Source organism: Vipera berus, assembly GCF_964194415.1.
Source record: "Vipera berus genome assembly, chromosome: 4".
NCBI lineage: Eukaryota > Metazoa > Chordata > Lepidosauria > Squamata > Viperidae > Vipera > Vipera berus.
In genome coordinates this window covers 3,620,326-3,647,585 of record NC_138206.1, presented here as the reverse complement: position 1 = coordinate 3,647,585, position 27,260 = coordinate 3,620,326, and the positions used below count along the sequence as shown (strand labels likewise).

Below are 27,260 nucleotides of genomic sequence, written 5' to 3'. Positions count from 1 at the left end.
TTCGCTTTCCCCACCCACCCCCTTAGAAAAACCGATTTAAAAAAACTTTGAAGAAGTCTAATAAACACTTAAAGATCTCGGACAGATCGACGGCACCAAAAATGCACGCCTCCCCACCCACCTACCAGACCCCCCCCCCGCCCCCACCCCCCCAAAAAACCCCTTTTACAGTACTCTGCCAGATACTGGCCCCTGCTGCAGAGAACCTGGTTGTGTTCCCCTCTCCTCCTTTGTGTAGTAGGCCAAATGAACACAAATGGCGGCCCTTCCCCAAAGAAAAGAGAGAAGAGAAAAAAGAGAAAAAGGAGGGAAAGGAGAGAGGGTAAGAGAGAAGGGAAGGGAAGGGGAGGGGAGAGAAGAAGAGAAAAGAAAAGGAGAGAGGGGGAAGGAAGAGAAGAGGAGAAAGAAAAGAGAAAGGAGGGGAAGAAAGGAGAGAGGGAAGAGAAGGGAAAAGAAGGGAAGGAGAAAGAAGAGAAAGAAGGAAAGGAGAGAGGAGAGAAAAGGAGGAGAGAGGGGAAGGAAGGGAAGAGAAGAGAAAGAAAAGAGAAAGAAAAGGAGGGAAGAAAGGAGAGAGGGGAAGAGAAGGGAAAGGAAGGGAAGGAGAAAGAAGAGAAAGAAGGGAAGGGAAAGGAAGGGAAGGAGAAAGAAGAGAAAGGAAGGGAAGGAGAAAGAGGAAAGGAAAGGAAGGGAAGGAGAAAGAAGGAAAGGGAAGAAAGAAAGGAAGGAGAAAGAAGAGAAAGAGAAGGGAAGGGAAGGAGAAAGAAGAGAAAGAAGGGAAGGGAAGAGAAAAGAAAATAAGAGCGGGAGAAGAAAGGAGAGAGGGGAAGGAAGAGGAGAAGAGAAGAAAGAAGAGAAAGAGAAGGAGGGGAAGAAAGGAGAGGGGGACAGAAGAGAAGGGAAAGAAAAGGAAGGAGAAAGAGAAAGAAGAGAAAGGAAGGGAAGGAGAAAGAGAAGGAAAGAGAAGAAGAGAAAAGAAGAAAGGAGAGAGGGGGAGAGAGGAAGAGGAAGAGTTTTTCAGGATACAGACCCAGCCAAGATTATCTGTGCAAAGTTTCAGATCGAGCTCTTCCATCCGCGGAACAAAAGCCAAGGAATTGGGGAAAGGGAGGCCCCCCCCCAAAGAGCCTTGTCATACCTTCCTTAACAGGTAAAACTCGGCACACATTGTGCCGTTGAGCTCATACATTCTGCCCCGGGAGCAGGGAAGACGCTTGGGAGGGACGGACGATGGGCTCTGGAGTCCGTGTCGACTCCCGGGGCCCACGACGGGGCGTCTTCGGGAGCGCCTCCCGAACCTGGAACTTCCATCGGTCTACCTACCTACCTACCGCCACCTAACCTGGTCCTTCTTCTCCTTTGCCGTTTCTCCCAGCCTCCTGGCGTCCCCCGAATCGGGGGCATCTCTGCCTGTGACTTTGGTGGTAGAACAAGGGCTACGGACGGACGGTGTGTGTGTGTGTGTGTGTGTGTGTTTTCTCCCTCCGATGACCCGTGGGGTTTTCATTTCCTTGGGCGCCTTCTCCCGACACCGAAAGGGTAAAATCCTCTTTTTTTTTTGTGGGATCTTACCAGCTTTCCCGACCCGACTCGTACAAAAAAAAAACAACACGCCGTTTCTTTCTTCTCCACCTTCGTCTCCTTTCACTCGGGCTGAAGGAACAAACCAGCTTTATCCGAGGTCGGCCTGGTCTCTTCGGGGTGGGTGGGTAAGACCGACAGGGGTTGGAAACGGGGGTGAGTGGGTGGGTGGGTGGGTGAAAGGAGAGGACCCTTCAAAGCCGGAGTTGACCCCAGGAAATCTCTGAAGAAGAGGCGGAGAGTCACCTTGGCAAGGTTGGAGACCGGGAGAAGCGCCGGGGCGGTTTTGAGCGCGGTAAAGTTGGAGTTTAACGACTGGCCGATGGCTTAACGACGTCCCTTTGCCTTCCTCGTCCATTTTCGCTGGGGGGGTGGGTAGAGAGAGAAAATCCTGCAAAAATCCGTCGGGGGGGCAGAGAGAGATGAGGTGGAACCCATCCAAACCAGCAAGGTCTCCATCCATCCAAGGGATGTCCAAACTCTGGGTAGGCCAGACGGAGCGAGAGAAAGAGAGCGAGTTGACGACCACCTCCGGCTTTTCACTTCCTGGCATGGTGGAGGGCGGACATCAGGGTCACAGCGATGACCCCTCCCTGACCCCCCAAGCTTAGAGGCCATCGGTCACGGCTTCTTGGGACCCGGTGGAAGCCGCCGTGCCCGGCGACCTGTTGCGAAGAAGGTCGGGGGGATAGACTTGAACAGGAGTCTTCAAACTCAGCCCTTTTATGACTCATGGACTTCAACTCCCAGAATTCCTCAGCTAGCATGTCTGGCTGAGGAATTCTGGGAGTTGAAGTCCATGAGTCATAAAAGGGCCGAGTTTGAAGACCCCTGGACTAGAATAAGGGGGTAGGCCAACTTGGCTCTTTGATGACTCGTGGACTTGCAACTCCCAGCATTCCTGAGCCAGCCGTGCTGGCTCAGGAATGCTGGGAGTTGAAGTCCACGAGTCATCAAAGAGCCAAAGTTGCCTATCCCTGAACTGGAAGAAGTGGCTGAAGCAGAGGGCTGGAGGGGAAGTTAGAAAAAGGAGAGGGATGAAATGGAAGGGAGGGAGGCGGAATAGAGAGAATGAGAAGGAAGGAAAGAAGGGAGGGAGGGAGGGAGGGAGAATAGGAGGGAAGGAAGGAAATAACAGAAGGGAGAGGGAAGGAAGGGAGAGAAAGGGAGGGAGGGAAGGAAATAACAGGAGAGAGGGAGGGAAGGAAATAACAAAAAGGAGGAAGGGAAGAAAGGGGGAGAAGAGAGAAAGAGGGAGGGAGGGAAGGAAGGAAATAACAGGAGGGAGGGAGGGAGGGAAGGAAGTTCCAAGAGGAAATGAACGGCCGCTTCCAGCTCTGCCACGAAAATCCTTATTCAATTTCCTCCGGGGAAAACCCGTCGATGTGATTTCAGCCCTCGGTTCGCAGACACCCCCCCCCCCCGCCACACACACAGCGTAAATATCAGCCCCAAAGGAACTTCAAAGCCCAGGTTGCACCCCCGGCCGCTCTGAAAGAGGGGCACCCCCTGCCCCCCCAAGTCTCCCTCGAGACTTGCCGTGTTTGGGCAGAACCTGTTTTTCGCCAGCCCAACCTCAAAGCGTCGAGGAGCGGCGACAAGGGCGGGGGGGGGGAGAGCCAAAAGAGGGGACCGGCCTCTCCTTCAGCTGAACCCCCCCCCTCCCGCCCGGCCTTTCCTGTCCCGGACGGACGTCCCGACCACGCAGGGGGGTGCTACTTGAAGAGGTTGGGGGGGTGGGGTGGGGAGACAAAAGCTTTTTAATACATTCCTATGAGAACAGTAAAATCCAGCACTAATGCACGCGGCGCACGTTTATATATACGCCGTGGTTTGGAGCAGGGCTACAGATTACACTCCCTAAGCAGAAGAGCAGCCCTCGGGGATCGGCTGCCGCAAACCGTGAACGCCAAACTGTCTCCATTAAGTGCCGGGGAAACTATCCAGTCCAAACTGCGATGGCTTCCAGATGTCAGAGCTGCAACATCTGTATGGGGGAAAAAATGGCGGCCTCCAGATGTTGGAGCTGCAGTGCCTGTCGGGACACGGCAGTCTCCAGATGTTAGGAGCTGCAACCCGTGCAAACCTGGCGGCTTCCAGATGTTAGGAGCTGTGCCATTGGTCCGAACAGCACTTTCCAGATGTTGGAGCTGCGCCATCGGTCCGAACAGCAGTTTCCAGATGTTGGAACCGCAACATCTGCCTGAACGTGACAGTTCCCAGATGTTGGAGCCCCAACACCTGTCTGAACATGAGTTTCCAGATGTTGCAGCTGTGACATGTCAGAACATGGCAGCCTTCAGATGTTGGAACTGCGGCATGTCAGAACATTAGTGTCCAGATGTTGGAGCCATGACATCTGTCTGAACATGACAGTTTCCAGATGTTGCAGCTGCGACATCTGCCTGAACGTGGCAGCCTCCAGATGTTGCAGCTGTGACATCTGCCTGAATGTGGCAGCCTTCAGATGTTGGAGCCTCAACATCTGTCTGAACAAGGCAGCCTCCAGATGTTGGGAGCTGCAACCTTTGTCCAAACATGAGTTTCCAGATGTTGAAGCTGCAAGCAACCCGTCCGAACATGCTGCCTTCCAGATGTTGGAGCTGCAACACTGGCTTTCCAGGCCCAGCGAGCTCACAGGGACGATGGCAATCATTGTTCTACTACATCTGGAAGTCACCGACTAAAGGACAGCTGAAATCAGACCAGGATGGGATTAGGCCAGGTTCCCCCAAATGATTGTAGCCGCCGTACAGTGCCAACGGGTCGACGGGCCACGTGTAAGCGGGGTGGCGCAGCCCTGAAAAAAAAAATAAAAACTCGCTGCTGTCCAGCTGAAAAAGGCATGGCTGCTTGCGTTGTGCTACACAGGCGGATCGAGAAGGCGAAACCCGACGACAAGAAATAAAAAAGGCACAAAATGTCCATCAACGGCGGGAGGAAGCGTCCACCCACACAGCGGTGTTCCTGGAGGATCTTCCCGTCTTCCCCCCTCTCGCTTTTAAACAGTCGCCTCGTTCAAACGCAAACTGTCCCTCGCAAGGCTGGTGTGCGAGGGCCGCGCCCGGGTTTCGGCTGGGGTCCCAGCCTGACTCAGCAGTTCCGGTCACACTAAGGTGATTTCCACGTCTTCAATCTTCTCGGCGGGATGGCGGTGTTGAGTGGGGGGCGGAGGGGCGGCTCGGACCTGGAACCCCCCCCAAACAGAGCAGAGTGAGGGAAAAAAAAAACGAAACAAAAAACCAGGTCAGCCAGATGAGGTTTCACAGAACAACAGACTACACAAAATCTCTGGGGTCAGGTGCTCAAAACTCAGACGCTTGGCAACCGTCTCGTATTTACGACGGTTGCTGCGTCCTGGAGTCACGTGATCAAAATTCAGACCACTGACTCGTAATTTATGACGGTTGCCGTCTCCCGGAAGGGTGTGTGTGTGTCACACACTCTCCTGTTGCGAGCTTCTGACAAGCAAAGTCAATGGGGGAAGCCAGATTCGCTTAACAGCCGTGTTCCTAACTTAACAGCTACAGTGATTCGCTTAACGACTGTGGCAAGCAAGGTTGCACAACGGGGCAACGTTCGCTTAACCACCGCTCTGATTAGCCACAGAAATTTGGGGCTGAACTCGTGAGTCGAGGGCAACTTGTACATTGGGAACTTTTTCTAACTTCATTCCGAAAGGTTTCCAGCTTCCACCATACAGATAAATCCTCAAATTACGACCACAGCTAAGCCCAAAATTTATGCTGCTAAGTGGAAAATTTGTCAGGTGAGGTTTTGCCCCGTTTTACGATTTTCTTGCCACGATGGTTAAGTGAATCGCTGCAGCTGTTAAATTAGTAACCCGGTTTGTTAAGTGGATCTGGCTTTCCCTGCCTTGACTTTGCTTGCGACAGAAGGTCGCAAAAGGGGATCACGTGAAACCCCCCCCCCGGGGACGCTGCGGCCATCATAAATGCGAGTCAGTTGTCAAACATCCGAATGTAAATCACGTGACCCTGGGGTGTGTGTGTGCTGCGACGGTTGTTAAGTGTGAAAATATGGTCATTAAGTCGCTTTTTTCGGTCCCGTTGTAACTGTGAGGACTAACCTGTGGAAGCTGAAGGGAAATAATCTCTGAGTCCCACCTTTCAAAAGGCAACGTGCATATGGGATAGAAATATCAGATGAACTAAAGCTGTATCATATAAAGAAAATTTGTATAAAATGTTTTATAGATGGCACATGACACCAGCGAGACTAGCAAAAATGTTTAAAAATACTTCAAATGTTTGTTGGAAATGCAGCCAAAGATCATCTCTGGTGGACACGTTCTAAAGCTAAAAGATTCTGGCTTAAGATACATTTATGGTTGGAGCAGATGGTTAGAAAACAAATAGAATTTAAACCTGAATTGTTTTTGTTAGGAACGATAGATCCCAATTATGATAAAGAGACTGGGCATTTAACACTATATGTATTAACAGCAGGGAGAATTATGTATGCCCAATACTGGAAAAATGAGAGTTTACCAAATGAAGACATGGTTATCAAGAAAATACTAGATTGCGCAGAAATGGATAGATTAGAGATGAAAGAAAAAAGAGCATTTAGTTTATTATAGAACTTGGAATAAATTTTATCAATGGCTAGACCAGGGGTCGGCAACCTGAAAAAGCAAAAGAGCCACTGGGAACCTGTTCCATCACACATAAAAAAAGTGGGAGCCACGCGCGTGCATCCATGCACGCGCATGCGCATGAAACAAAATGTTTTGCGCATGCGCAAAACATTTTGTTTTTTGCGCATGCACGTGCGTGGATACACGCGCACGGTTCCACTTTTTTTTATGTGGACGCACCTGCACGCCAGCGGCGATGGGTCTCCGTGGTGACGGGCGCTGGGTTGCGGCGCCGCCTTCAGCCCGGGCGCCGCCGGAGCCACCCCCGGGACCTCCAAACTGCCGCCCGAACACCCATTTGGAGACCTGCTGGTGCCGGTTTAGAAATGTGGTGCGGGCTGCGGCAGCTTTCCAAACCAGCACCATCAGGTCTCCAAACGGGTACCGCCGCTGCCCATTCCGAGAGGTGCGTGTGCAGCTCTCCAAACCTTTGGAGTGGTGCATGCGCACCTCCTCCCATTTGGAGTGCGTGCGCACCTCTGCCTGTTCCGAGAAGTGCGCGCGCAGCTCTCCAAACCTTTGGAGTGGTGCGCGTGCACCTCCTCCCGTTCGGAGTGGTGCGCGTGCACCGGGTGACTGGGAACCGCAGGAGACGGCTCAAAGAGCCGCATGCGGCTCCGGAGCCACGGGTTGCTGACCCGTGGGCTAGACAAACGAATTAGGGACAAAGGAAGGTGATACTTATTTCTTTTTACCTTATTTTACTAAGAAAAATATTATAGATTGAAAATTTAACATTGTTTACTATAATTTGCTATGTCTGTTGTTGTTATCAAACATTATTCTCACGACTTTTATTGATGCATATAAATATAAATTTGCTATTTACTAAATACTGAATGTAATCGGGGAAACCCCAACCCCTCCATTAACTTTCCTTCTATCCCAACCCTGTACCCCATCCCCGCATTTTCCTCCCCACCCTTATAAAAACCAATCAAATTCACACAAAAGGCAATCGTGCAATGGGTAGGCAAGATGGATCCCCAGCTGGCCGCCCTATAATTTAGCCGGGCCCGGGGCAGGTGAAATTAAACCATCTTCTAACTTGGTTTGTGCCTGGAGCAAGCACACCAAAGCTGCAACCACGGTTTAGGAAGGAGCCCACCCCCTCCTTTTATTTCTACGGCTGTGTGGAGGGTCTTAAAACTCACAGGTCTGAGTTTGCCGTAGGAAGTGCTTTCGGGAAGAAGTCGGGACGGCTGGGAAAATCCAGGAGAACTTGACATGAAATTGTTTTCTGAAACTGCAACCAAAAAAAAATAAATAAAAAATGACAAGAGCAACAAAAAAAACCAACAACACAATGAGAATGCTTCAAAAGGACAAAATTTTGTACTTTCGGCGACATGTGGACTACAAGGCATGCCGGCCTGTGGAATTCTGGGAGTTGAAGTCCAGCGATTTTCAAAATGGAGAATCTAAGGATGCACCACATAGAACAGGAGTTGGGGAACCAGGGCCCTTTTATGACTTGTAGACTTCAACTACCAGAATTCCTAGGGGGGGGGAGCATAGTTCCCCACCTCCGTCCTAGATAAAACCAGCATTTCTCAACCCTGAGGTATGGACTTCAACTCCCAGAATTCCTGAGTCAGCATGGGGCCATAGTTCCCCACCTCTGTCCTAGATAAAGCCAGCATTTCTCAACCCTGAGGTATGGACTTCAACTCCCAGAATTCCTGAGTCAGCATGGGGCCATAGTTCCCCACCTCTGTCCTAGATAAAGCCAGCATTTCTCAACCCTGAGGTATGGACTTCAACTCCCAGAATTCCTGAGTCAGCATGGGGCCATAGTTCCCCACCTAGATAAAGCCAGCATTTCTCAACCCTGATGTATGGACTACAACTCCCAGAATTCCTGAGTCAGCATGGGGCCATAGTTCCCCACCTCTGTCCTAGATAAAGCCGGCATTTCTCAACCCTGAGGTATGGACTTCAACTCCCAGAATTCCTCAGCCAGCATGTATCCTACTTGGAAAGAGCCATCTCTGATCTGTTAGCTCAGGAGTTAGCTCATACTTGGCCCTTTTGTGACTGGTGGACTTGAACTCCCAGAATTCCTGACTGCTCGGGGATTCTGGGAGTTAAAAGGCCACAAGTCTTAAAGGGGGCCCTGGTTCCCCACCTCTGACTTGGAAAGCTTCTCACTGGATGTTTAAGATTCCTGTCTTTATAGAAATGGAGGACTTCCTGTTTAGACACAGAAATTCGTGTTCTCCTCCGTTAGGTTTTCGTAGCTCTCCAACCCATCCTGTCTAAGGCAGGAATTTCATATTTGCTTTTCCTTCGAGAACTCGGTAGGGGGGGGGCATGTCTAATGCTCTCTTCTCCTGTTTGCACAACACAACAATCCTCTAAGGTGGCCTGAGGTGAGAGACAGAAAGAGAAAGAGAGAGCGGGAAAGGGAAAGGAAGAGAGAGAGAAAGAAAGAGACAGAGAGAAAGAGGAAAAAGGGTGGGAGAAAAAGAAAAAGAGAAGAGAGAAAGAGGAAGAGGAAGAGGAAGAGGAAGAAAGAAAAGAGACAGAGTGAGAGAAAGAAAGAAAAAGGAAAGAAAGAAAAAGAGAGAGAAAGAAAGAGAAGGAAAGAGAGAAAGAGAAAGAAAGAGAAAAAAAGAAAGAGAAAGATAGAAAAAAAGAGACAGAGAAAGAGAAAAAGTGAGTGAGAGAAAGAAAGAGAAGGAAAGAGAGAAAGAGAAAGAAAGGGAAAAAAAGAAAGAGGAAGAAAGAAAAGAGACAGAGTGAGAGAAAGAAAGAAAAAGGAAAGAAAGAAAAAGAGAGAAAGAAAGAGAAGGAAAGAGAGAGAGAAAGAAAGAGAAAAAAAGAAAGAGAAAGATAGAAAAAAGAGAGAGAAAGAGAAAAAGTGAGTGAGAGAAAGAAAGAGAAGGAAAGAGAGAAAGAGAAAGAAAGGGGAAAAAAGAAAGAGAAAGAAAGAAAAAAAGAGACAGAGAAAGAGAAAAAGTGAGTGAGAGAAAGAAAGAGAAGGAAAGAGAGAAAGAGACAAGAGAGAAAGAAAGAGAGAAAGACAGCAAGAAAGAGAGAGAGCAAGAAAGAAGAGAGAGAGAGAGAAAGAAAAGAGAGAGAGAATGGCTCCAGCTTCAGCCTCTCTGGGCCGCCTCCATGATTGAAGGGGGACTTGAACCTAGGTTGTCCCCCCACCTCCCCATTGCCAGGCCAGCACCTACACCGCTAGACCACAATGTTGAGTGAAACTGACCGGACCACGCAACAGATCTCGGCCGGGAGCTGATGGCTGCCTTGCGGACCAGGTGCTCTCCAGTGTCTGAAAGGGCCACCGGTGGCTTAACCGTGGCCTTCTCGCCCGCAGGGTACCCCAGCGGAGCCCAAACCCCTCTTACCGTTTGCCGATGGCGACCGCGGGAAGCCCTGGGCTCCTCTCTTGTCGGGGCTGGGGAAAGGGCTGGCGGGGGGCTGGTCGTAGAGGGGCAAGGGCGCCAGGGAATTCTGGGACTTGGCAGACGGAAAGGCCTGTGGGGAAGCAGACAAGATGGCCGTAAAGGAGGATGTCACTGGTTCACTGGAAAAAAATGTCCACCTCTCTGTGGTCACTGGGATTTTAGGGGACACCACATCCATCCATCAGTGCAAGTAAGGAAAGAAATATTCGAATTCGACTCTCGATCCAAGGCACACAGAGGCAGTCCTCAACTTACAAGAGTTCCTTTAGTGACCGTTCAAAAGTTACGACGGCGCCGGAACAAAGTCACTTAGGACCCGTTTCTCACACCGACGACCGTGGCAGCATCCCAGAGGTCACCTGATCAAACTCCAGACACTGGGCAACCGCTTCGTATTTATGACGTGGTCCCGGCAGGGTCACACGATTCCCCTTTGGTGAACTTCCGACGATCAAAGTCAGTTGGGGGGGGGAAGCGGGATTCACTTAGTGACTGTGTTACTAACGGAACAACTGCAGGGATTCGCTTAACCGCGGTGGCCAAAATTCACTTCACAAAGGTCTCACTTAGCGACGGAAATTTTGGGCTCCCTTGCGGTCGTAAGTCAAGGACTACTGGTAGGACTTCACAAAGAAGAGTAGGGGAAGGCTGGGACCAACTTCCAGCGGAGGAAGCGGGTCTATTGTTAGGAACTGAGTTTAAATACGCTTGGGATAATACGCGTGTCCATCACCCGAGAAAAGGTTAAAACTAAACTAAAATAAAAATAAAGGAGAAATAAAAATAATCCTTCAAAGAAACGTAAGTAAGTAAATTGAAAAAAAAGAAAAAGCGAGGGAAAAAAACTCAAAAAGGGCAGACTGGATGGGACCGTGACTGGCTATTTTTCTGCCTCAAGTTTTTTTTATGTTTCTTTTCTTTATATAGATATTTTATTAAGTTTTTATAGTCACAAATGTTTAGTGCTTAATAAACGTGTGGTCTGGGTCCACGTATTTGACATTAATAGTAATGCAAGTTCCATTTCTGCTCTCTACTCCGTTCTTCTAGCCAATTGTAAAAATTATCCTGTGTTTGAAAATATTCTGTATTCTGTAGGACAAGAAGCAACGGATGGAAACTAGTCAAGGAGAGAAGCAACCTGGAACTAAGGAGAAATTTCCTGATAGTGAGGACAATTAACCAGTGGAACAACCTGTCTCCAGAAGTTGTGAATGCCGCAACACTGGAAGTTTTTAAGAAGAGACTGGACAGCCACTTGTCTGAAATGGTATAGGGTTACCTGCCCGAGCAGGGGGTTGGACTAGATGACCTCCAAGGTCCCTTCCAACTCTGTTCTTCTGTTATTCAAACAAAGGGAAAGATTGGAGAGACATGCTAGCAGTCTTCCAGTATCTCAGGGGCTGCCCCAAAGAAGAGGGAGTCAAGCTGTTCTCCAAAGCACCTGAAGGCAGGACAAGAAGCAATGGATGGAAACTCATCAAGGAGAGAAGCAACCTGGAACTAAGGAGAAACTTCCTGACAGTTAGAACCAATTAACCAGTGGAACCACCTGCCTCCAGAAGTGGTGAATGCTCCAACACTGGAAGTTTTTAAGAAGAGACTGGACAGCCATTTGTCTGAAATGGTATAGGGTTTCCAGCCTGAGTGAGGGGTTGGACTAGATGACCTCCAAGATCATCTTCTTCTTCTTCTTCTTCTTCTTCTTCTTCTTCTTCTTCTTCTTCTTCTTCTTCTTCTTCTTCTTCTTCTTCTTCTTCTTCTTCTTCTTCTTCTTCTTCATCATCATTATTATTATTCGCCTTTCATTTTCTATGTGAGCCTATCCATTTCTGCACAGTCCCAAATTTTCCCAATTATGTCTTCTTCCGTTGGTGTTGCTTCGTTTTTTCCAATACTGTGGAAATGTAATTCTCGCTGCTGTTTGTCATAGGTGTAGTTTTGCTATGTTTCTGTAACAATCATAAAACAGGCTCAGTCCCGTGACCTGATTTTTGACGACCTTCTTTCGCGTCGGTCCTTAAGCGAGCCGCAAGGGTTGTAAAACGGGCACAGCGATCGTTAAGCGAGTGACGGGGGTTGGTAACCATTTGGTAAGTGAACTTCCGGTTTGGAGGTGGGCGGGCCCAAAACCGTCATAAAACCGAAAGTTGCTGCAAAAGATTGAAATTATGGCCCAGCTGCCCAAAATTCAGTCATGTGACTGTTGGGGGGGAGGGGGAAGAAAGGGTGATTACCGGACATTCGGAACCAAATCATCATAACTTCCCTTTTTCCAAGTAGTAGGTTGTAAGTTTGAACGGTCACAAAGTGAGCGGTCGTAATGTCGAGGACTACCTGTAAGAGGTTTGATGGCAGAGCCTCGATTTGAAAGAAGAGGACTTGTTCGGAAGGGAAAACCAGAACTGGGGGGTAGGGAGGGTGGGAGAAGAACGGGGCGCAGATGTTTTATCCCGAGTTCTCTTTGTGGTCGTAAAACGAGGACTACCTCTACCTGGTTAGCGCCAATACCTGAACTTCAGCGAGACACGCAACCTCTCCGTTTTCGGATGCGGTCAGCTCCTCGACCAGGACAGAAGGGAAAACGCCGACGTGGCCGTTGAATTCGCCTTCCCAGAATCCGTCGTCGTCCTGGTTTTCTTTGTTCAGGATGCGGATTATGGCCCCTTCCGGGAAGGACAGCTCCTCGTCCGTCTGGCCCTCGTAGTCGTAAAGTGCTTTTACAAAACAGACTGGAAGGGAGGAAGCGGAAATGGGCAGCATTAGCACGTTGGAAATCCTCCCGAGCGCCCGATCTTTATTTGTTTGTTAGATTTCTACCCAGCCCTTTTTGTTGATTATGAGTAAATCAAGGTGGCGAGAACAGAAATGGATGTTTCCACCACAATGAACTTGGGCTTAGCGAGTCACCCAGCCAGCTTTCATGGGACTAGAACTCACCGTCTCCTGACGATCGTTTCAAAGTCCCAGCCCAATTTCATGCCTAAGGCGGGACTAGAACTCACCGTCTCCTAGTGATTGGCTCGAAGTCACCCAGCTGGCTTTCATGACTAAGGCGGGACTAGAACTCACCGTCTCCTGCTGATTGGCCCAATGTCACCCAGCTGGCTTTCATGCCTAAGGCGGGACTAGAACTCACTGTCTCCTAGTGATTGGCCCAAAGTCAATCTCCTGGCTTTCATGCCTAAGGTGGAACTAGAACTCACCGTCTCCTGCTGATTAGCCCAAAGTTATCCATCTGGCTTTCATGCCTAAGGCGGGACTAGAACTCACCGTCTCCTAGTGATTGGCCCAAAGTCAATCTCCTGGCTTTCATGCCTAAGGCGGGACTAGAACTCACCGTCTCCTGCTGATTGGCCCAATGTCACCCAGCAGGCTTTCATGCCTAAGGCGGGACTAGAACTCACTGTATCCTGGTGATTGGCCCAAAGTCAATCTCCTGGCTTTCATGCCTAAGGCGGGACTAGAACTCCCCGTCTCCTGGTGATTGGCCCAAAGTCACCCAACCGGCTTTCCTTCCTATGGTGGGACTAGAACTCCCAGTCTCCTGCTGATTGGCCCAAAGTCACCCAGCTGGCTTTTACTGCAATGTTTCCCACTGGAGCTGAAGCTGGGTTGCACTTCACGAATGGCTGTGCTGTTTTATGTCTGGGATGTGCAGGATAGCAGGGGTGTCTCCCAACACACAGACACACAGACACACACAGATTCAGCCCCCTCGGCCCTTACCACTGGAGTCTCCATTAAGGCTTCCCGAGACGAGCTCGGCTTCGGTGGAGTTGCTGGAGGCGTGGGACCGGCTGTCTAAGGCTGCCAAGGACTGCAACATGCTCAAGAGGCTGTTGGACGTCGGGAACTGCAAATATTTCTCCGGGACGTAGCCCACGTGGCCGGACTTATTCCGGGCCTGTGAAAGCGGGGAAGAGGAGCGTTGAAGACAGCAGGAAAACAAAAGAAAACAAAACAACGAGGAGAGGCCGGCTGCAGCATGCCACACACAAGACAGGAAAAGCCAACGGATACCTTTACCCAGTCTTCCATATCCCCGTCTTCGATCACTTCCAAGACCTCGTGCTCCTCGATGGTTAATTCATCCGGCTGCGAAGCCTGCGGTGAACGAAGAAGAGGAGGAGGCGCGTAAAAAAAGGGAAGGAAGGGGGTTTGGGGAGGGGGAGGCGATGTGGGGGGGACCAAACGTGGCGATTTTAAGACTTGTGGACTTCAACTCCCAGAATTCCTTGGACAGCTGCCCTGTTTCTTTCTGATCTGTCTCTCTATTATCCAGCTAGCTATCTCATCTCTACCTATCTACCTTTCTCTCTCTCTCTTATCTGTCTCTTTATCTTATCATCTCTCCATCTAATCCATATCTATCTGTCATCTCTCTTATTTCTCTCATCTACCAGTCATCCACCCACCCACCCATCTATCTATCTATCATCTATCTATCTATCTATCTATCTATCTATCTATCTATCTATCTATCTATCTATCTATCTATCTATCTATCTATCTATCTATCTACCTCTATCCATCCTCCCCTCCCTACCTCTATGTTTCTACTGTCTGTCAATCTATCAATCATCTGTCTTCTGTCTCTATCTATCCTCTGGCTGTTGTATGCATGCATGCATGCATGCATGCATGCATGCATGCATGCATGCATCCATCCACCCACCCACCCACCCACCCACCCACCTATCTATCTATCTATCTATCTATCTATCTATCTATCTATCTATCTATCTATCTATCTATCTATCATCTATCTATCTATCTATCTATCTGTCTCTATCTATCTATCTATCTATCTATCTATCTATCTATCTATCTATCTATCTATCTATCTATCTATCTATCATCTATCTATCTATCTATCTATCCATCCATATTTATCATCTCTATTTATCTAATCCATCATCCATCATTTTTCTTATCTCTCTCTCTCTGTCTCCTCTATCAGTCATTTCGATATCCTTCCAATTCGTATGGCCCCTCCCATCCCAAACCAGTGACTCTGGGTGATTGATTTGTTGATATAAAGGAAATAAGGTGGTTGCAGCACGTACAGGGAATGAATGAGGATGCAACTGCTAAAACAACAAAAAGAAAGAAAAAAAAGAGAAAAAAAGAGGAAGGGCAAAGTGGCTTGCAGGGAGGGTGGGAAGACTGAAAAAAAAGTTGCGGTTCTGTCAACATTTTGAGATTGGGGGGGAAAGGAGTGTGTTTTGCGGCTTGCAAAAAAAAAGGGAACAGGGCCTTGTGGTAACAAGCTAGGAGGGTTTTTCACGGAGAGGAAGATAGGGAAGAAAAAAAAATCCACTTAAATGATTTGGGGTCACCGGAGGTGATGAGGGAGGATCGAATTTCAAAACCCAACAGGAAAAGAGTGAACTGGTTTTGGGGGGGGGTGGGCGGGAAGGGTGAGAAAATTGGTGAGTTAATGACTTGTAAAATTGGTGAGATCCTGGAAAGCGAAGTGGCCAGAAGTTTAAAGGGCAAAAGGCAAACCCAGGAACGTATGAGGACGGAGGCTGTGAACTGGGGAAGCCAGCTTAGAAATTTGGCAAGGGGGTGAGATGAAGGAGGCAACAGAATAACAGAGTCGGAAGGGACCTTGGAGGTCATCTAGTCCAGGCCTTTTCAACCTTTTTCACCCATTGTACCACTTTTAGGATACGGCAACATCCGAGTACCACCAGTCGCCTAGCAAGGTGTCAAAAACTTGATGACCAAAAAAAAAAAAAAAGGAAAATAGTGATGTACAGGTAGTCCTCAACTTACAACAGTTTGCTTAGTGACTGTTCGAAGTTACAATGGCCCTGAAAAAAGTGCCCCCCGAGCCACAGCCGAGCAAGACACCTGCCTGCCCGCCCGGTGGCGCTCTTTCCCCTGTCTGAGCTTTTCATGGTTGTGAGCATTTCTGTTGAGGATTGGCAGCAGGGGTGGGGTGGGGTGTTTGGCTTTTATTCCCCCCCCCTTCTGCTGGGTGGTTGCAGCAGGTTTTGGTCGCTTCACGTGACCCTGGGACACTGTGACCGTCATAAATATGAATCAGTTGCCAAGCATCTGAATGTAAGTCACAAGACCCTGGAGATGCTGCAACATTCCGGCTGATCGGTGCTTCTTCTGGGCTCAGAAGCACCAGGATCGGTGCTGAGCTCCAGCTGGATCCTGGCGCTTCCGCTGAGCCCCGACAGCCCTGCAGCTCCAGCCGTCTCTCGCTCCGGCTTGTGCGGTGCTGCCACCGGTTCAGCTCATTCCCCTCCCCCGCTACCACTTTTCTACGATGGTCGCGTACCACCTGCCAGGTGCCCATGTACCACAGGTGGTACCCGTACCACTGGTTGGAAAGCCCTGATCTAAGTCTAGTCCCCTAATCCTCTTTTAAAAAGAAGCCTGGGGGAAGACTTGCACCTCCTTTTGACAGGTAGATTGCAACTTTGGTTACTAAACTACGAGTTTAAGTCAAGGACTACCTGTCGTGGTCTATTTTACAAACTAGGCAACTTTAAGGTGCGTGGACTTCCATTCCCAGAATTCCCCAGCCACCAGGGATCTCCATACTGGGCAACTTTTAAGACTTAGAATAGAATCATCTTCGTTGCTCTTCTCTGCACTCTTTCTAAAGCCCCAACATCTAATTTTTTTATCGTGGCGACCAAAACTGGACGCAGCATTCCAAGTGTGGCCTTACCAAGGCATTATAAAATGGCACTAACACTTCGTGCGACTTTTGAGACAAATATTCCCTTCTTGAGTTTTGTTCCGTTGCAACGGGCACGAAACAATGAGAGATTATTTTGGTTCCGCGTGGGCTCCTTTGCCCCAGATTCCCCTAAAATGGGTTCCTTGCATGCCCTTAATCAGCACCCAAGTTTACATGGTCCGTGGAGATTCCCAAGTCATCCAGGTCGTGGTTGCCCCAAAGGTGCTGTTCTGAAAGACTTTTTTTCCCTTGAAGACGTTTCACTCCTCATCTAAGGAGCTTCTTCAGTTCTGACTGAATGGTGGAGGATGGAATGATTTTTATTCCTGGCAGCTGGCAAAAAAGCCAGCATGGTGCTAGGCTGCATTAACAGAGGAGCAGAATCAAGATCACGTGAAGAGTTGATACCACTTTACAAGGCCTTGGCAAGGCCACACTTGGAATACGGCATCCACTTTTGGTCACCACGATGTAAAAAAGAAGTTGAGACTCTGGAAAGAGTGCAGAGAAGAGCAACAAAGGAGATTAGGGGATTGGAGGTTGAATCATACAAGGAACGGTTGCTGGAATTGGGTATAGCAGTCTTCCAATATCGCAGGGGCTGCCCCAAAGAAGAGGGAGTCAAGCTATTCTCCAAATCGCCTGAAAGCAGGAGAAGAAACAACGGATGGAAACTAGTCAAGGAGAGAAGCAACCTAGAACTAAGGAGAAACTTCCTGACAGTTAGAACAATTAACCAGTGGAACAACCTGCCTCCAGAAGTTGCGAATGCTCCAACACTGGAAGTTTTTAAGAAGAGACTGGACAGCCATCTGCCTGAAATGGTATAGGTTCTCTCCTGCTTGAGCAGGGGGCTGGACTAGATGACCTCCAAGTTCCCTTCCAACTTTATTACTACTACTACTACTACTATTACTACTACTACTATTGATCATCGCACAGTCAGCCAGATGTTCAGACTGGATTTGGCATTTTTGTCTATCTATCGAGTCCTTACCAAGGACCTGGGATAGGCAGATGTGGATGTTGGATGGCATTACAGATCTCGTCGCAGGATGGAAGCAGTTCCTATTATTATTATTTGGTTGTTAGGCACAGATAAACCTCCAGGTGGCCTCAATGACCCTCTAAAAAGGAGGCAAATGAGCAGTTTTTCTTCAAGGAGTATAAATCCTTCCATTCCCCTCCATCCAGTCAGAGCTGAAGAAGCTTCTTGGGTGAGAAGCGAAACGTCTTCAAAGCAAAACAAAGAAGTCCGGTTGCCTCCGGAAAAGGCGCCTTTGGGACTTCGGGAAAGATTTTAAGGGAACAGCCTGCTAGTCCTTTGTGCAAAAATGCCTGTTTGTATGAAAATCTGTCCCCGTTTTGAACATTACATACCTTGTATGAATAAACAACTTTGCAGGTCAAGGGGTAATTTCGGAGGGTGCCCGAAGGACTGGAGTTGCTGTCTTCAAAAGCATCCATGCCGTCTTCTCCTTCTTCCCTTTCTAGATCAACATTTAGCTAAAAGAGAAAACCAGGAAGAGGCTGTGAGCATCCGTTACTCAATACAAATAGTTCTCGGCTTATAAACATTCGTTTAGCAACTGTTTAAAACAGGGCTAGGCAACCTTGGCTCTTTTGTGACTCGTGGACTTCAACTCCCAGAATTCCTGAGCCAGCATAGCTGAGTTTTTCTGAAGCATAGCTAGCTCGGGAATTCTGGGAGTTGAAATCCATGAGTCATGAAGGGGCCAAAGTTCCCCCATGCTGGCTGAGGAATTCTGGGAGTTGAAATCCAAAAGTCATGAAGGGGCCACAGTTCCCCCCTGCTGGCTCAGGAATTCTGGGAGTTGAAGTCTGCGAGTCATGAAGGGACCATAGTTCCCCCATGCTGGCTCAGGAATTCTGGGAGCTGAAGTCCACCAATCATGAAGGGGCCATAGTTCCCCCACGCTGGCTCAGGAATTCTGGGAGTTGAAGTCCACCAGTCATAAAAGAGCCAAGGTTGCCTAGGCCTGATTTAAAGTTAGGACATCACTGAAAAAAAACAAAAAAACCCCACAAAGACACACACACACACACACACACACACACACACACACTCCATGGAATATCAGGGAAATCTTTGTACGGCAAAGGTTGGTAGGCAGGAAGAAAACAGAAGGGAGATTTCATCATTCCCCCCCATCCCCGCATCTGCCAATTCATTAGGAATTCAGGCCGAGGAGGAATATTGGGAAAAGTCCAGGTTTCAGGAAAAAAAAGAAAAGAAACTGAGGCAGGGAGCCAAAGGAAACGGGGGAAGGGGAGGAAGGAGTGAGCATGTTTCTCTCTGCTGGCATCTTGGCACAAAGGGCCCTTAAGGCTCACTTCCTCGGATTCTCTTGGCATTCAGGAAAAAAAAATCTCTCTTTTTTTCCTCCGAATTCACACGCACCTGTCTGTCCTTATTGGTGTGTGTGTGTGTGTGTGTGTGTGTGTGTGTGTGTGTGTGTGTGTAGGAAGCTTTCTCCTTTAGGTCACTGTCTGAACCGCACAACCTGAAAATCTCACCAGATCCAAAATGGCACTCCAATTGTCATTTCCAATGGGAGAGGATCTCTCTAGCTCAGGGAGGAATTGTGGGGTCCTGGGTGTTCTCTGAGCTCGGTACGTTTTGTTGCAGACGTTTTGGGACCCGAGTAGGGAACATCATCAGGGCTAGAAAGAGGAGGCGGGGTGGAAGGAGAAAGAGAATGGGAGGAGGAGGACGACGACTGTGGGGTCCTTGTTGCTCTCTGGGCTGGGTAGTTTCCTTGCAGACATTTCACGACCCAACTAGGGAACATCATCAGGGCTAGAAGGAAGTGGGGTTTGTGGGGAGGAGGAGGAGAACGATGACTGTGGGATCCTTCATATTTTCTGAACTTGTTTTCTTGCTGACGTTTCGTGACCCAACTAGAGAACATCATCAGTGCTAGAAGGGAGGGCGGTTTGTGGAGAAGAGGAGGAGGAGGAGGAAGACGATGACGACGACTGTGGGGTCCTTGTTGCTCTCTGGGCTGGGTGGTTTCCTTGCAGACATTTCACGACCCAACTAGGGAACATCATCAGTGCTAGAAGGGAGGGGGGTTTGTGGAGAAGAGGAGGAGGAGGAGGAGGACGACGACTGTGGGGTCCTTGTTGCTCTCTGGGCTGGGTAGTTTCCTTGTAGACATTTCACGACCCAACTAGGGAACATCATCAGGGCTAGAAGGAAGTGGGGTTTGTGGGGAGGAGGAGAACGATGACTGTGGGATCCTTCGTATTCTCTGAGCTTGTTTTCTTGCAGACATTTCGTGACCCAACTAGGGAACATCATCAGGGCTAGAAGGGAGGAGGAGGAGGGGGGGAGGAGGAGGACTGTGCTTTAGGGAGGGCGAAAGGGACGGGGGTTAGAGACGCCCAGCCCTACCATGTGTGAAGAGCCGTTGCTGGCCATGGCTGGGAGGCTGGCCCACCGCTCGTTCTCCAGTTCCTCCATCACTTGATTCATTGCACTTTTCAGCCAGGTATCCACTGAAACGCCGATCTGCTTCAGGAGGTCTAGGCGAGCTTCGGCTTTCAACTTGATGATCTAAGAGGAGAAAGAGAGAGAGAGAGAGAGGGAGAGAGGAAGAGAAAGAAAAAGAGAGAGAGACAGAAGAAGAAAGAAAAAAAGAAAGAGATTGATCTTTATTCTGCATTTATTCTGGCTTATGAATAACTCAACGCAGCAAGCATACCTAATGCTCATTCTTCCTCTTCCTTTTGTCCACAACAACCCAGCGAGGTGAGTTAGGCCGAGAGTGAGGGACTGGCCCCAAAACCTCTAGTTGGCTTTCATCCCTAAAGCGGGACTAGAACTCCCCATCTCCTGGTGATTGGCCCAAAGTCACCCAGTTGGCTTTCATGCCTAAGGCGGGACTAGAACTCACCGTCTCCTGGTGATTGGCCCAAAGTCACCCAGTTGGCTTTCATGCCTAAGGTGGGACTAGAACTCCCCGTCTCCTGGTGATTGGCCCAAAGTCACCCAGTTGGCTTTCATGCCTAAGGAGGGACTACAACTCCCCGTCTCCTGGTGATTGGCCTAAAGTCACCCAGCTGGCTTTCATGCCTAAGGCGGGACTAGAACTCCCCGTCTCCTGGTGATTGGCCCAAAGTCACCCAGTTGGCTTTCATGCCTAAGGTGGGACTAGAACTCACAGTCTCGTGGTGATTGGCCCAAAGTCACCCAGTTGGCTTTCATGCCTAAGGAGGGACTAGAACTCACCGTCTCCTGGTGATTGGCCCAAAATCAGGAGAGGTTGCATTTCAAAGGGCCAAAAGACGGCAACACTTAAGACACTTTGGTGGGGAGAAAGAGAGTTAGAAGGCTCATCCTTAGTGATTCTCAGAGTCTATTTTCAGGGATGAAAGTGGTCGCTTTAGTTTGGCAAGATTTCGGACATGGCTTGCTGTCAAGAAAGCTGAATGCTCACAGACTCTCATCGATCGGATTGATTGCAAGAAAATGGGGCTAAGGTTACATCATCTTGGAAAGTGGATATGGACACTTTTATCAGCAAGGATCTTAAGACAGCCTTCCTCGGGCCTTTGATCTTCTTTCTCACTGACTCTCAGTTGCTCCCTGCCTATCAAAAGGAACATTTATCTCTCCCTGCCCTACAGTATTTTGAGCTGTTCTTGTCCCTGGACTCCGAGGGCTCCATTAAAAGAATCGGCAATTCTCCTAATGTCACCCGTGGGGCTTCTGTCTGATCAATAGTTGGGTCAGGTGCCTGGCCATTACCCCATTGCATACTAAATCACTGGTCTATGTCATGGATGAATATAAGGCGCCTGGTGCTCTCCGAGCTTGGGGGTTTCCTTGCAGACATTTCATGACCCAGCTAGGTAACATCATCAGTGCTAGAAGGGAGTGGGGTTTGCGAGGAGGAGGAGGAGGAGGAGGAGGAGGAGGTGGAGGAGGAAGAAGACTGTGGGGTCCTTGGTGCTCTCTGAGCTTGGGGGTTTCCTTGCAGACCTTTCATGACCCAGCTAGGTAACATCATCAGTGCTAGAAGGGAGTGGGGTTTGCGAGGAGGAGGAGGAGGAGGAGGAGGAAGAAGATGACTATGGAGTCCTTGGTGCTCTCTGAGCTTGGGGGTTTTGTTGCAGATGTTTTATTACCCAGCTAGGTAACATCATCAGTGCTAGAAGGGAGTGGGGTTTGCGAGGAGGAGGAGGAGGAGGAGGAGGAGGAGGAGGAAGACTGTGGGATCCTTGGTGCTCTCTGAGCTGGGTGGTTTTCTTGCAGACGTTTCATTACCCAGCAAGGTAACATCATCAGTGCTAAAAGAGAGGGGGGTTTTGCTCTCTGTTTATATATTAATGGCTGTCAGTGTTGGTGGGAAAGGCTTGGCGATTCCTTGCTTAGGCTGTTGTTTACTCAGACTGTTTATCTGAGTTGGTAGTTCCCTGGTTGGGCCACTGTTTACTGCTTGATGTTGGTGTAGTATTAATCTTGATGTTACTCTCTGCTTAGCTGGGTGTTGATGGCTGGCAAGGAGATGCTGTACCTATTTACTGTTAAGACTGTCTCGTTTGATTGGTATGCAGTTGTTGTTTATCTCTATGGGTCTGTCAATGGCTGATCTGTCTGAATGCCAGGCTTCTGGGTTGAATGTATTGCTTTGGCTGTCCCATAATATCCCTTCTCTATGATCAGACCTCCACACAGGAGCAGGAACCTGCCACCCCCACCCCACTCCGTATAGCCAATCAAATATTTTGCCAGCAATGTTATCAGAAGTCAAGAAAAATCAAAAGGTTTTTGAACAAGGCTGTTTCAGTTCTGGAAGCACGTAAGTAAGAACGAGACGGATCTACATCTTCAACATCTTCATCAACGATTTGGATGAGGGGATAGATGGGGAACTCATCAAATTTGCAGACGACACCAAGCTGGCAGGAATAGCCAATACTCCAGAAGATAGGCTTAAGATACAGAAGGATCTGGACAGACTCGAACACTGGGCACTATCTAACAAAATGAAATTCAATGGTGAAAAAAGTAAGGTTCTACATTTAGGCAGGAAAAATCAAATGCACAGGTATAGTATAGGTGGTACCTTGCTCAATAGTAGCAACTGTGAGAGAGATCTCGGAGTCCTAGTGGACAATCACTTAAATATGAGCCAGCAGTGTGCTGTAGCTGTCAAAAAAGCCAACACAGTGCTAGGCTGCATTAACAGAGGGATAGAATCAAGATCACGTGAAGTACTAATGCCACTTTACAATGCCTTGGTAAGGCCACACCTGGAATACTGCATCCAGTTTTGGTCAACACGATGTAAAAAAGATGTCAAGACTCTAGAAAGAGTACAGAGAAGAGCAACAAGGATGATTAGGGGACAGACTGGAGGCTAAAACATATAAAGAATGGTTGCTGGAATTGGGCATGTCTAGTTTAATGAAGAGAAGGGTGAGGGGTGACATGATAGCAGTGTTCCAATATCTCAGGGGCTGCCCCAAAGAAGAGGGAGTCAAGCTATTCTCCAAAGCGCCTGAAGGCAGGAGAAGAAGCAACGGATGGAAACTAGTCAAGGAGAGAAGCAACCTAGAACTAAGGAGAAACTTCCTGACAGTCAGAACAATTAACCAGTGGAACCCCTTGCCTCCAGAAGTGGTGAATGCTCCAACACTGGAAGTTTTTAAGAAGAGACTGGCCAGCCACTTGTCTGAAATAGTATAGGGTTTCCTGCCTGAGCAGGGGGTTGGATTAGATGACCTCCAAGGTCCCTCCCAACTTCTTCTTCTTCTTCTTCTTCTTCTTCTTCTTCTTCTTCTTCTTCTTCTTCTTCTTCTTCTTCTTCTTCTTCTTTCTTCTTCTTCTTCTTCATCATCATCATCATCATTATTATTATTATTATTATTATTATATGCAAAAATGCCTTTGTAACTTTGCCCACATTTTCTATGGGAAACTGTCATGCCAAAAGTTCACCCTGCAACCAAGGAAGAAAGATTCCACTGCTTGGTCAACACCCAGCACATATTTTATGCAGGAACTGAGAACTGCCCTACGCAAACTAGGTTACTTTTAGATCAAGAAGGGTGTGTGTGTACGGGAGGACGAAGAGTAAAGTTCAGAGGAAGTTTTCCTGGGAAAGAGCAAAAATATAACTTTGGCCCCAGACCTAATTTTTCAATATTGCTTATCGCTGAAGCATCGGATATGTGACTTGGGATCTCCTGTTGGTGGCCTTTCCCATGCGGCCACTTTTCCCAGGAGGGCAGAATAAATAGGATCCTTGCCCATGTAAGTTATTCCAAAACCAGACCAAAGAGGTGACAACGAAGGAAAAAAGAATGGCCCTCAAAGCTTAGAAAACGTGTGGACTTCAACTCCTAGAATTTCTCAGCCAGGCATGCTGAGGAATTCTGGGAGTTGAAGTCCACACCTCATAAAATGGCTGAGGTTGAGAAACACCAATTTAGCTCTTTCTGAGTTAGCATTATTTCCCCCTCACATTATGTCAGGGGTCTTCAAACTTGGGCCTTTTATGACGTGTGGACTTCAACTCCCAGAATTCCTCAGCCAGGCACGCTGGCTGGGGAATTCTGGGAGTTGAAGTCCACACCTCTTAAAATGGCTGAGGTTGAGAAACACCAGTTTAGCTCTTTCTGAGTTAGCATTATTTCCCCCTCACAGGCTGGCTGAGGAATTCTGGGAGTTGAAGTTCACAAGTCATGAAAAGGCCAAGTTTGAAGACCTCTGATTAACTTGATTCAATTTAACGTTTCTTTGAGATGGTGCGCTAAAACACTGCTTTGTAAGATCTCAGTTTTAGCCAAATACTTACATACAGGTAGTCCTCGACTTACAACAGGTCATTTAGTGACCGTTCAAAGTTACAATAGCACAGAAAAAAGGGACTTATGACCATTTTTCACACTTACGACAGTTGCAGCTTCCTCACAGTCATGTGATCAAAATTCAGATGCTTGGCAACTGACTCGTATTTATGACGGTTGCAGTATCCGAAGGTCACGTGATCCCCTTTTGTGACCTTCCGACAAGCAGAGTCATTGAGGAAACCGGATTCACTCAACAACCTTGCAACTAACTTAAAAACTGCAGTGACTCACTTAACAACGGTGGCAAGAAAGGTTGTAAAAAGGGGCAAAACTCACTTAACAACTGTCTTGGTTAGCAACAGAAATTCTGGGCTCACCATTGACCACCTGCACTGGTTTATCAGATGTCCATTTTAGCCAAAGACTCGCCTAGTAGACAACGCAAAATCCTTATGAGAAAACAAAATATTCAACTGTTCCCATTGATTTTATACAGTTCATTAAGGGGAAAGTATTAATTACACAAATATTTTCTTCTGCGCAGCACCAATATTTACCCATTTTAATATTAGCAGGCCATCCCAGCCAGCGTTAATGAAAATTAGACATTCACCTGTCTGGGATGGTACAGGTTCTCCTGCTTGAGGAGGGGGCTGGACTAGAAGACCTCCAAGGTCCCTTCCAGCTTCTATTCTATTCTATTCTATTCTATTCTATTCTATTCTATTCTATTCTATTCTATTCTATTCTATTCTATTCTATTCTATTCTATTCTATTCTATTCTATTCTATTCTATTCTATTCTATTCCATATTTGCTATTCTATTCTATTCTATTCTATTCTATTCTATTCTATTCTATTCTATTCTATTCTATTCTATTCTATTCTATTCTATTCTATTCTATTCCATATTTACTTTTCTATTCTATTCTATTCTATTCCATATTTGCTATTCTATTCTATTCTATTCTATTCTATTCTATTCTATTCTATTCTATTCCATATTTACTTTTCTATTCTATTCTATTCTATTCCATATTTGCTATTCTATTCTATTCTATTCTATTCTATTCTATTCTATTCTATTCTATTCTATTCTATTCTATTCTATTCTATTCTATTCTATTCTATTCCATATTTACTTTTCTATTCTATTCTATTCTATTCCATATTTGCTATTCTATTCTATTCTATTCTATTTCATATTTGCTATTCTATTCTATTTCATATTTGCTATTCTATTCTATTTCATATTTGCTATTCTATTCCATATTTGCCATTCTATTCTATTTTCTATTCTATTCTATTCCATTCCATTGTATTCCATATTTGCTATTCTATTCTATTCTATTCTATTCTATTCTATTCTATTCTATTCTATTCTATTCTATTCTATTCTATTCTATTCTATTCTATTCTATATTTTCTATTCTATTCTATTCTATTCTATTCTATTCTATTCTATTCTATTCTATTCTAATTCTTATTTCTATTCTAATTCTTAATTCTATTCTATTCTATTCTATTCTATTCTATTCTATTCTATTCTATTCTATTCTATTCTATTCTATTCTATTCTACTTCTACTCTAATTCTATTCCATTCCATTCTAATTCTATTCTATTCTAATTCTATTCTATTCTAATTCTACTCTACTTTAATTCTAATTCTAATTCTAATTCTAATTCTATTCCATTCCAAAACTTTACTTCTTGGTAACAAAAAGAAACCCCACAATTCAGCAAACTATTTTTATCGAAATTTCAGACACGGGGCCTCTCGCCTTTGAAAAACCCACAGCCGACAAAGGTAGGCTATAAAAAAAGCACCAACAAATAGTGTGACGGAGGCTGGCAACTCTTCTCCCCCCCCCTTAATGTGCTAATAATGTCAGCTGGGCTGGTCATCTGTGGAGGAATTAGGCTTGATTAACTAGGCAAGAGCCATCTGTGGGAGCAAAATTATTTCCCAAACGTGAAGACAAGCACCAAGGGGGTGTAAACGGTGGATGTACTTATTAACACACTACTCGGGATGTGCAACCCAGTAGGGCAGGTATGATTGAAAATATCATTGAGGGACCAATTGCTGGAACAAACAGGGCGTAAATTTAAAGCAGTGTTACGTTCCTGGCAGGGTTTTTTTTTGCAGGGAAGCCAAAGAAAGCTTTTGTTCGTTTTAAAAATAAAATGGTGTCTTCGCACCGAGTTCGTTATTTTCTCCCCAAAATATAGATGGGATTAGATTTAGTCTCCCTGGCCATTTTGTGCTCTCTGGGAAGCGTGCGCGTGCACACACACACACACACACACACACACACACACAGCATGGAGGTGAAAGATGGGAATAATAAGAATCACACACACACACACACACACACACACAATCTTGAAGTTTTAAGGAGCGGCACTTGTGAATCTGGCTTTCCCCACTGACTTTGCTTGTCAGAAGGTCTCAAAAGGGGACACTGTGCAACCGACACAAATATGAGTCAGTTGCCAAGCGGCTGAATTTTCATCCCCTGACCCTGGGGAGGCTGCAACGGTTGTCGGCGTGAAAAAGGGTCATTTTTCAGTGCTGTTTGTAACTTTGGACGGTCACTAAACGAAGGGCCGTCGAGGAGGAGAACGTGTACTTTACACCAGGGCTTCTAAGGCTTGGCAACTTGTAAGATGTGCGGACTTCAACTCCCAGAATTCCCCAGCCAGCGTGGCCAACGGAGCAGCTAATCTACCTGCAAGAACCGCGTGGCGCCCTTCCTTGGCATTTCTACAATCCGTCCTTCTCTACGTAAAAGCCGAAGCCACACCTTTGGCGTGCGAAAACGTAGCTGGCAGCTACAGAGGGCAGCCTTAGGTAGCGACATTTTGTTGGGAATTCCTGGGGTCAGAGACCCTGCAACAATTATTAAAGAAGAGAATGTGATCCAGAAAAAATACAGAGAAGAAAGAAAGAGAGAAAGAGAAAGAGAGAGAGAGAGAGACAGAAACAGAAAGAGAGAGAGAGAGAAGGAGAGGGAGGGAGGGAGGGAGAAAGGAGAGAGAGAGAAAAAGAAGGGAGGAAAAGAGA

The 27,260-nt window shown here is 47.2% G+C and overlaps 1 protein-coding gene across 1 annotated transcript in view; it reads right to left on the bottom strand.

The window, feature by feature from the left end:
* Nucleotides 1-2,503: 2,503 nt before the first annotated feature.
* The window catches only part of FCHSD2 (FCH and double SH3 domains 2), a 181,439-nt gene continuing 156,682 nt past the window's right edge, over nucleotides 2,504-27,260 (bottom strand). Inside the window, 8 exon segments of the mRNA XM_081327908.1 lie at nucleotides 2,504-4,765; nucleotides 7,393-7,478; nucleotides 9,598-9,727; nucleotides 12,169-12,389; nucleotides 13,387-13,564; nucleotides 13,681-13,764; nucleotides 17,747-17,872; nucleotides 19,785-19,946. Coding sequence (XP_081184034.1) covers nucleotides 4,685-4,765; nucleotides 7,393-7,478; nucleotides 9,598-9,727; nucleotides 12,169-12,389; nucleotides 13,387-13,564; nucleotides 13,681-13,764; nucleotides 17,747-17,872; nucleotides 19,785-19,946 — 1,068 coding nt within the window. The 3' untranslated portion in view covers nucleotides 2,504-4,684.